Source organism: Podarcis pityusensis (assembly GCF_964106645.2).
Source record: "Podarcis pityusensis genome assembly, chromosome: 6".
Taxonomy (NCBI): Eukaryota; Metazoa; Chordata; class Lepidosauria; order Squamata; family Lacertidae; genus Podarcis; species Podarcis pityusensis.
This window is the reverse complement of record NC_138030.1, coordinates 58024397-58034880: the sequence shown is the minus strand read 5'-3', so window position 1 is coordinate 58034880 and position 10484 is coordinate 58024397. Positions and strand designations below refer to the sequence as shown.

Below are 10484 nucleotides of genomic sequence, written 5' to 3'. Positions count from 1 at the left end.
ATGAGGATTGTTGTGTGTATGCCTCCAACAGCAGCACTTTAAGCAGAATTTGAGCAGGTGCAGTTTTTTTCATGGAGTGGTGAAGAAGTGATGGGGAATCTGCACTAGTAGCAGAGGATGAAATACCTGATAGAAACCAGTATTTGATTATAAAAAAAAAAAAATGTCCAGTAGCACCTTAGAGACGAAGAATATGAAGAAGTGTGCATGCACACGAAAGCTTATACTCAGAACAAACTTAGTCAGTCTCTAAGGTGCTACTGGACAATTTTATTTATTTATTTCGACTGTGTCAGACCAACATGGCTAACTACCTGAATCCAATATTTCATTTTCTGCCTTTAGAAATGTCACATGGACCAAAGAAATATGGAAAAGCAAAATATGTCCAAAGCTTCTGATGACCAGGGAGGTAATTTATGCCTCTTTAGGAGAGGAGACTGGTCCCTACATGCCTTAAAGGCATCTCCAAACAAGTTCAGGACCTGCACTGTCTTTCCAGGTACTGATGGAACAAAGCTTGGTGTAGTTTTTTGAGACTTTGGCTCATGGGGATTTATTTATTTAAATATATTTACTACCTGCCCTTCCCAAAAAGGTCCCAGGGCAAGTTACAAAACAGAAAAGAACAATGCCACCATATATATATAATATGGCATACATATAAATGAGAAAACCCAGCCACAAAGTCACCGAACCCAAAAGCAATATTTTATTTATTTATCCGGGGAGCTTTTCTTCAAAACGGAGAGGTCAAGGTCTGGAAAATAAAAACACCAGCGAGTACAGTAGTAAATAAGCACGTGGTGGCAGATCCACCCATGGGCGTAGCCACGATTTTTGTTGGGGGGGCTGAGGTGGGCGGGCAGCCAAAGTTGTTGAGCTTCTTTTAGGAAATCAAAGTTGAGCTTTTCTTGGTAAAATGCTCCGTAAATAGGACATTGCGGTGGGGGGCAGCAGGCTTCTTGGGGGGGGGGTGAAGAACCTCAGATAAATGAATACTTTCCATGCTTTTCAAGCTTGGCGGGGTGAGCGGGGCTCAGTATAATAGCCGCTTCTTCGCCCGAAGCGGCATTTGCGGGATTCCACCGCCTGTTGCCTCTGACGTTTCCAAGACAACCATACCTCTCCTCCCCTCCCTTCACGTTCGGGCATTGGCCTCGCCTCGCCTCCCTCCGCACGTGATCGCGGCGGCGCTCCCCCCCCCCTTTCCCCACGCTCATCCGGGCTTCAGCAGGCCGCTTCCGGGTGGGTGTGGGGCTCGGCGTTGTCCTGCCCTGAGGCGGTGGCGGCGGCGGGAGGCGGGCCAAAGGAGGAGGAGGAGGAGGAGGTTCCCGTCAACATGGCGGCGCGCAGAGCGGGCGGCGGCGGTGGCGGCGGCCGCCGGAGCGGGAGCAGCAGCAGCAGCGCCTGAGGCGTCGCGGAGCGAGGCGCCATGGAGAGCGAGGAGGAGCAGCACATGACCACGCTGCTCTGCATGGGCTTCTCGGACGCGGCCGCCATCCGCAGGGCCCTCCGCCTGGCCAAGAACGACATCAACGAGGCCGTGGCGCTGCTCACCAACGAGCGGCCCGGCCTGCACTATGAGCCCATGGACAGCGGAGGGGGAGGCGGCGGACAGGGAGGCCCCCAGCAAGGCAGCGGCGGCGGCGGAGTCTCCCGCGGCGGAGGGGACGGCGAAGGCACCGGTGGTGGTGGAGGAGGAGGCCAAGGTGGAGGCGGCAGCGGCGGCACTACCGGCTTCGACCCGCCCCCTGCCTACCATGAGGTGGTGGAGAACGAGGTAACGGTCTCTGGGCGGAGGATGGGAGCGGGCGAGGCTCGCCTGTGCTTTGCGCCGCCGTTAAGCGGGATCCCAGCCTGACCTTTGGCCCCACCGCCCCGTTGGAAACGCATCGGAAGGGGGACGGGATCGCCTTAAAATACCGCTTTGGTCTTGAGAATGAGAGGACTGGGGGTACCAAGAGCTTGCAAGGATAGGAACCGCGCAGCCCTGAATCCTCACCTCGATTTCTTCTCAAGGGGCCCCCTCCCCCAGTTTCCACCAGTTTATAGGGACCCCGCCAAGCGCGCCTTGGGGGTCTTGGTGGAGTTGACCCCCCCCCCCCAAAAGCAGGCGGGTTTTCCCCGGCGTCTTGTGCATGAGCTGTCAGGTGCATAACCCAAGCTTCAAGTGCGATCTGCGTTTGGGTGCCCTGGTTTGTCACCGGAAGAGGAATGTAGCCTGGAGCCTAGGAAAAGGGATTGCTGTGCTATGCCTAGGCTGCAGTGGTGGAGGGTTTGGAAGCTGGTCACTTGTGTGTGTGCAGACTCATTCTTTCATTATGAGGTGCCCATACTAATACTTTACATATCTAATCCGATGTAGGCCATATTACTTTCAGTTGAGTTTGCTCCCATGTGTGTATAGTTTTGCAGCTTTTGTTAACCAAGGAGTTCTTTGAGCACCCATGCAATTCTTTATAGCAACACTGTCCTGATTGTCTTACTTGAAAGAGTCTGGGTGGCTTACAAGCAACAAAATCAGTAAAATGATCCAAAACCATGAATTAGGTAGGAGGCTTTAAAACTATTGCATCATTAGTGGTTGAGGTAGAACTGGATTTGATGCTTATCTAAAAGTGATATTGATAGGCCCAGGTGCACTTCTTTTGGGCAGCTGTTCCAAATCTTAGGCACCACATCTGAAAATACTATATCTCTGGCACTATCCTGCTATACTGCTGATGGTAGAGAGATTCGGCAAAGAGTCTCATTAAGCAAACAAAGTTCTCAGTTATGTTCATCTGGGAGAAGGAGATTTTTGAAATATTCTTGTCCCAGATTGCTTAGAGCTATAAAGCTCAATAATTTTGTGCACTATATCACATAGGTAGCTATGTTGCATGAGCAGCAAGTCATAACATATTCAGACATGGGCAAAAAATAAATAGAGGTATAAAATACGCATTCTGACAAAACCTCATAAAAGCATATTGTGTCAGGAACTTAAGAGTTGTAGTCAACTTTTACTCAGAGTGGACCCATTGAAATGAATGGCCGTTTAATAATTAATGTTTGGATCGTGTAAGCTGATCCAGACATTCAGTAGCAACTTGCCTGGTGAGCAGTGTGGAGGTTGGGGCTGTCTGGGCACATCCAGTCCTGCCAGTACACCTGCACAGGCTCTGCCACCTTGCCCCTCTTCCTCTTGGTAGTGATGCGACTCTCCCCACTGAGTGAGCTGCTTCTGACTATGTTGCAATAGGTAAGAAAATGAATAGCCTTCCTACAATTGAATGGGTTTGGGAATAGGAATGAAAGGTAGGCGGCTTCCTCAGCTGCTTCTTGGTGGAGTCACTCTGAGCACTTCTACCAAGTGCATATTCTCTGCTGCCTACAGGAAAGGTGATGGGGGCTTCCTGGGGAGATACACTACCAAATATTGGCCAAGGATAGCATGGACTCCTTTGACTTCTGTACAAGATAGGAATTCAGAATGCATCTGGGACATCATCCAAGCTGTCAGTGGAGAAGCAACATGGCAGCATTGTAGACCTCTGATACAATCTTATTCTGATCCATCATACACTGAAAGAACTAACTTATACTCTACTTTTTCTTCCATACTTTCTGCTCATTAAGACCTGCAATGCTGATTAGATAACATTCAGGTATGAATTTGTGGTTTGTCTCCAGTAATGTACCAGCACGGTTCACCTAGCACAATGGGATTGTTTATTCTACCCCCCCCCCCAAAAAAAAACCTCTGAAGCTGAATTTGACAGCAGGCAATGGCCAGAAAGGGACAGAAGAGGAAGCTCCATTGCTTGCACGGAAGCCCATTGCACTGGTGAAGCTGCAGTGTTGGGTACAGCCCTGTGTTTCTAGTTGTATTTTGTAACCAAGAACAAGTGCCTGAGTTTGTTTTTGGCTCCTCCCTCCCAAGGCCACTTTCCTTTTGAGTCAAGTAAGATTATAAGCTTTAGGTTAAAGACTTGCTTTTCTATGTAGCAGCCTCCCTTTTTTTGGCTGAGGAGTGAGATAAAAATCCTTCAAACAAACAAATACTACTTACATTCCTTATCATATTCCCACCCCAAGACTCCAGAAGTGATGTTATTGTATGAATCATTTTAACAGATAAATTAAAAGTTAAAATCAAATTTGAAAAGCTGGTTTTTGTTGTGAAGAAAGAGACAGGTACCTGGGGTTGAGAACTCTGGCTGGGAGCTCTTTTGCCAGGCTTAGCTGTGTACGAACTCCTTCCTTTCCTTGCTCCCAGTTCTCCTAAATTACATGCTGACAACTGAATCACGACTAAAAAGGTAAATAAACATAGGAATCCATGAGCATGTTCTTGTAGTAAGTTGGGAATTTTAATTATGTTGGGAACCAGCACAGAAGTCTTGTTTTGATTCTTAAGCATTTACTATTCTTCGCAGTTGTCATTACTGTAGTGCCACATCAGGGATTAGTGCCATATAACCACCAAATATTTACCTAGTCAGTTTTTGGTGTGCCATGTAAGAGCCAAACTATCTATCTCTTTATTTATTTCACAATGTTTATATACTGCTTGAGTGTAATGAAACCTCAAAGCAGTTTACAAAAAAAAAAAAAAAAAACCACCTACGTAGGACATTGGTGACTGGATTAGCCAACATTTTGATTCTTTCTTTAAAAGCTGTCACAGGAATAACACAATTAGATCTGATCAGTAGTGCTGAGGAAAAGAAGAGACTTTCTCTCCTGTGTCAATTTCTGTTCTGTTTGACTCTCTTGGGAAAATACAGATATCTAAATATTTGGTCCTAACAGAGATAAGCTGCCTTTACAGTTTCCTGTACCTGGTTTTGTTCAGCAGCTATGCAGTGCCAGTACTAATAATCTAAAATAACACATTGGCCAAAAAATAACGGGACTATTCTTTTTCACAAAGAGTCCACTACTTGTATTTCTGCACTGTACATCTGTTCATCACATAACATTCATATTCAGAGTACCCTTCCCATCGATCCCATCTTGGGTGATGCAAGACTTGAGAGTAGCAGAACACTTCACTGTAATGTGTGTTCCACTATAATCATGTTCTTTATTTTTGTGTGTGTTCACACATGTACAATTGCTGTGGCAAACTATGCTTATGCATAGCTTCATATATTTAAGAGCATTGCATCATTCACTAAACATTCTGAATCATTTTATGAATGTTTAATTCTTGTCAATAAACTAATAATTTAAGATATAGTGTTTTTAGAGTGCATAAGTGATATTTTTTATCCGTGAGACAGAAAGTTGCTATCTTAATTTTAAGATGAAGGGACTCGAGTATTTTAACCAGAGTTGGCCGAGCTTCTCTTCCCCCACTCCTGTGGCTTACATTGGCCTAAAAGTTAGAGCTAGGGGGCTGCTTCAGAGGACTACTCTTAGGGTAACTGGGATGGGCAGGTGACAGAAGCTTACCATACAGGTGGCTCTGGGAACAAGAGGGTCTCTTTATGGGAGTAACTGTAGTAGGGCAGTCTTTCAGGGCAAGTTGTAAAATGGAAAGTCCTTTCTGGCTTGATTTTTAATCTGGGCTGGGGAAGAGTTTGGGAGCTTCTAATGGTCACCTCTCCTTCCAGTTATAGTGCGATGTACTGCTAGAATTTAGTTGTCTGTGTTCACGTTGCATAGCTTAGTACTACATCCTGAAGTGCAACAAGTTAACTTAGAAAGTTTGAACAGCTATTGTATAGAATAAATATATACCCCACAGATTCAGATGTTATATTTTCAAAAACAGGTATATTCAGTTATGTGGTACCTTCTCTGAAGGTAAAGGTCTGACCACAGCGTATCAAATTTCAGAGCTCTAACTTATTGGGAAACACCGAAACAATTTTCATATTCCTATCAGGCCAAGCACCTGATACATAGTGGTCTGACACATGTTCGCCAAGTGCAAATTTTTACTTGTGAACAGCTCTTAAGAGTGTTTGTTTTTTATGGTTTGGCATTTACCTAGTTGCTCCTCTGTTTTCCTGTATATTATTACTCAAATTTCTTAACTTGCCCTTCAAGTTGCAACAATTTAAAAATACAGTATTAAAAACAGTTGAAGCAGATTACAATCAAGAATAGGATGCGTTCTAGTTGTATATATATTAATTGTTTTGTCTTTCGGTTATAAATCAAGTGGGGAGTTGAAGCCTGAAAAATAGTGTAAAAGCTTAAGTATACAGTAGTTTCTTCACATTCTCCATAGATATGTTCATTATCACTTTTGTGCCAACTTCATAGCTTTCTGAAATTACGGGTTGCAGTTAAGTCAAATGATAGCATTGATTTCATTGTTTAACTTTGTCGTGCCTGTGTTCTGTTGATTTTTAGAGGAGGAGTTCTTAAAATCTTAGATATGGAAGGACTGTGCCACCAGCACGTTAACCCTTTTGTGTAAATTATAAAATACGGCCATATGCATTTTGTGTATAACACGTTTCAGGATTAAAGCATTTTTCTATGTAGTGTTCTTGGGTTCCTGGTTCTGCAAAACTGGAATCTCAATATGCTTTCAGCACTTTTATTTCTTGAATAAAAAATATTTATGGACATTGTCTTTTTAACCTTCTCCGCAGCTGTTATAGTCTTCAGTATTTTTCTTACTGTTAACTTCCACCTTTAAAGGGTTTCCAAATCCCATGTGAAATATTTTTCTGTTTACTGAAGCAACCTCCAGGCGAAGATTAACACTTGATGTGATCTAAATGTTTATCATTGGTGGAAGTGGGAGGCCATTTATGCATGGAACAAACAGCAGCTCAGCTGGGCAGGAAGTGTCTTTCAGATAATGTTCAGTAGAGACATTTTCTGGTCATCTTCCCAGTCAGAAGTTCTATTCAATGACAGCTGCTTAATAAGGAAGTGAAATGCTGGAGGAAAATGAGGCCAGTGTTAGAAGTTAATTCTACCAAACACATTTTGAATGTTTCTGGATAAGAACAGGAGTCTCTTATAAGAAAAGGCCTGGGAGGATCCTAATCTTTTATAGGTTTTATTTGAAAACAACTTACTTATACAAAAAAGCTTGTCTGGGATAGCGGAGGCAGAGGTCTGACAGTTTATAACAGATCCTCATTTGGTGTCAACTCTTTTTCACCTGTTTTTTGCATGTATTGTTTGCTTTCCTTTGCTTAATATAAAAAACTGTCTAGATGAACTTTTCAAATTCAGTGTTAACTGACAAATATAAAAGGGAGCTATAAAATTGTAACTAAGTAGATCTATACGCTCTGAGTTATTGTGTGAATCATTCGATGCACCTGTGTTTCAAATCATTTTTCCTATGGCTGTCAAGTATGGAATAAAATGTCCTGTCTATGGCAGCATCCTGATCTGGATGCTAGCACCTGACAGAAGGACAGGGGGAAGAAGCATTCCTATTACCATGCCATGGACAATTATCCTTGTTTCACTATGAATGTATTTAGCTGGTATTATAGGATTTAAATTCTGAATGTGTTATCTTTGTGAATGTACAATCTTGGGCACCCCAAAGGAAAAGACAGTGGTGATTAGCACTTTTCCCTTGGGAATGGGAAAAAGAAGTAATGCTAGAGAGAGCTGTTAAAGTACCCATAACTTATATAATCCTGCAGCAATATAGATGAACTAGAATAAATAGGCAGCTTGTGGTTTAATGTTTGATGAAAACTGTGCTGTAAAAAATGAATCGCACTGTTGTGTTTTCCTAGGCTTCCATTAAAGAGCTATACCTGCATTTGCATTAAGAAATGCAGGCAACAATAATTCATTCTATAGAGGAAAGCATAACTTGCAGGGCTGAGCTACATCCAAATATCCCTCAAAGTTCACACTTCATTTGTGCAGAATCGGAATACAGTGGTACCTCTGGTTATGAACCTAATTCGTTCCGGAGGTCCGTTCTGAAACCATTCTTAACATGAGGCACCACTTTAGCTAATGGGGCCTCCCGCTGCTGCCACACCGCCAGCACGCGATTTCTGTTCTCATTCTGGGGCAAAGTTCTTAACCCGAGGTACTACTTCTGGGTTAGCGGAGTCTGTAACCCGAAGTGTTTGTAACCCGAGGTACCACTGTATTACTTGCATGTACATGCTTGCCACTTTCCTGACTAGGTTACTTACTTACATGATTTTCTGCTAGGATAGTGAGATGTTATTTTGCAGTTGCTGTAGTCGTCCACACACTGGCTACTTCCAGGCTAGGCTGCTGTAATGCGTTTTACGTAGGGCTACATTTGAAGGCAGCTCAGAAGTTTCAATTGGTACAGAATCCAGCCGCCAGGTTGCTTGGAGAGCAAAGAAGTCTGTGTATATAACACCCATTCTCCTTCAGTTACTTTCGTTGCCAGTTTCTTCTAAGCTCAGTTCAAACTGCTGCTGAAACGGGACACCACATCTCTGAAAGTCTTTCCCCCAAAATGTGTTTGAACCCTCCACTTGAGTATTTTATGTGGGCCCTGAAAAGTTTATTTTGTTCTGTCAGGCTTTTTGTGATCCTGTTGCTGGGTTTTTGTGCTATTTTTTCAGTAATTATGATGTAGTTTTATTGTGCTAAAAAAACGCACCTTGGGAGGGCACACCTTGAAAGGTGACTTATAAATGATTCAGATAAATAAATGATGTGTCGTTTTGTGCTCTGTGATTTTGCTGTCATGTGTAGCATTGTTTGGTATGCTAGTTTTGCAGATAATGTGATGATGCCGTGCACAGCCTCACAGTAGCTCAGTGTTGACTGAATAACATATCTGATGTTGTTTCTGGCTCTCTTTGCCATGATGGATAGTGTGGAGACTGCTGCTCTGCTCTTAGCAGCAACCTCTGACCCTGTACTTCTCCTACTTGCTCTACAGTCTAACCTCAGGAGGCTCTTCTGCAAAACCTCAGAGGTTTATGCACTGTGTCGGAGGTCGTGGGTAGTGGCTCTGTCAAAGATTGGCTGTATCTTGTTTTAGCCTAGTTAAGTAGATTGAGTTCGGGACATCAATGGGGTATATATGAAGGGATTGGAATCTGTGTTGAAACTGCGTTAGGGTAGGTCCAAGATTGAGCACTTCTGAGCTTGTGCAGTCTTTTTTCCTCTTGAAAGGAATATCCCTTTGCAAATATTAAGTGTTCTCTTTGTTATCAGCAGGATGCCACTATCACCACACTAAAAAAAGCATTCCTCCCTACATATATTCCATAACCCATAGTATATGTATTGCATCACTTAGCCCAATAATAGCATCATTTCATGAAATGAAATTTCTAGCCTTTACTCAATTGAAATGATTGTCTTTATTTTGCCTCTTCTCCTGTGCGCATCATTGAGCTTGGCCAAGGGGCAGACAACTGCTAGGGAATTTCCTAAAGGGTCTACAAAAACATCAGAATATATGAACCTATGGATGGCATTATAGTTCAAGAACATCACTCCCCCTCTCTCTATATAGTGTAGGACCTCTATAGGAGGGGTTCAGGGGTGTCATTTTTATAGAATTTCCCTTCATAGTCAAAGATCCCCCTGTGTTTTAGGTTAATTGATAGAGGCATTGCCATACCACGAGCCCAGATGCTCTCACGGAAACCCAGATGAAAGCTTGATCAATATGAGCAAGCATCACTTGATCTCTATGGGAATCAGTTGAACCACCATACTGTACTTAGGATGCATAATTGTGTATTTGCAAGTGCATGTTCTGAGAGTATAAATGTTGAGAGATTATGTAGCATGTGGTATCACAAGATAAAGATATCTAAGAGTTTTCCTTGCTTTTCTAGCTGTTATCTTCAGTAAAAGGGCTATTTTCATGTGATGTACTTTGGGGCGGGGAATCCTAAATGGTGACTGGTCAGAAACACAATTTTGAGGTTTTGACGGATAGCACAATGAAAATTTGACCCTGTGTGTGGATATTGTAATGCTGAAAAGGGTTCAATAAGAGGAGGGGTGTGAGGGAAGGTTCCAACATTTGCTTAGAAAAAAATGTGAAGAAGGAGGAACATGATAGAGATGTATTCATGCTGCAGAGAAAGTAGGTAGGGTGTTTTTCTCAGAATATCAGAGCCCATGGCTGTCCAATGAAGCTGGGTAACAGAAAATTCAAGACGGGCAAAGGGAAGTATTTCTTTACGTAGCACACTGTTAAACTAGCGATGGCCACTTATGAACTCCTCCTGAATTTCCCATAGACCTCTAGCTGACCACTGTGAGAAAATGCAGCAGGGCTGTTCTTACATTCTTACTGCAATGTTCACCATTCTCAAATGCTGTTCTATAACCACAGTGTTGTTTTCTATATTTCAATCCATTGAAAAGATAGTATTTAATGTCCGTGCTTTCAGTTTGTTGTTGCTTTCCTAGATAATAGTTTCCTGCTCCACAGCACTTAATGTTCATTCTCAGATAGGAAGCATTATTTTATGAATGTGCAGTTGTTTTTAATACAGAGAGAGCGCTTGTTAGACCAGGAAATGAAAGCAATAAATGAGACAGTG

The 10484-nt window shown here is 43.0% G+C and overlaps 1 protein-coding gene across 2 annotated transcripts in view; it reads left to right on the top strand.

Annotated features, from left to right (window-relative positions):
• The first annotated feature begins 1336 nt into the window (after positions 1-1336).
• The window catches only part of USP24 (ubiquitin specific peptidase 24), a 76690-nt gene continuing 67542 nt past the window's right edge, over positions 1337-10484 (top strand). The window contains exon 1 of one of the 2 annotated variants that reach the window (XM_081011707.1): positions 1337-1783. In XM_081011707.1, the coding sequence (XP_080867833.1) occupies positions 1436-1783 (348 nt within the window). In that variant the 5' untranslated portion in view covers positions 1337-1435. Of the gene's footprint in view, positions 1784-8822; positions 9039-10484 lie in introns of those variants that run through there. The other variant, XM_081011708.1, reaches the window with a different exon arrangement.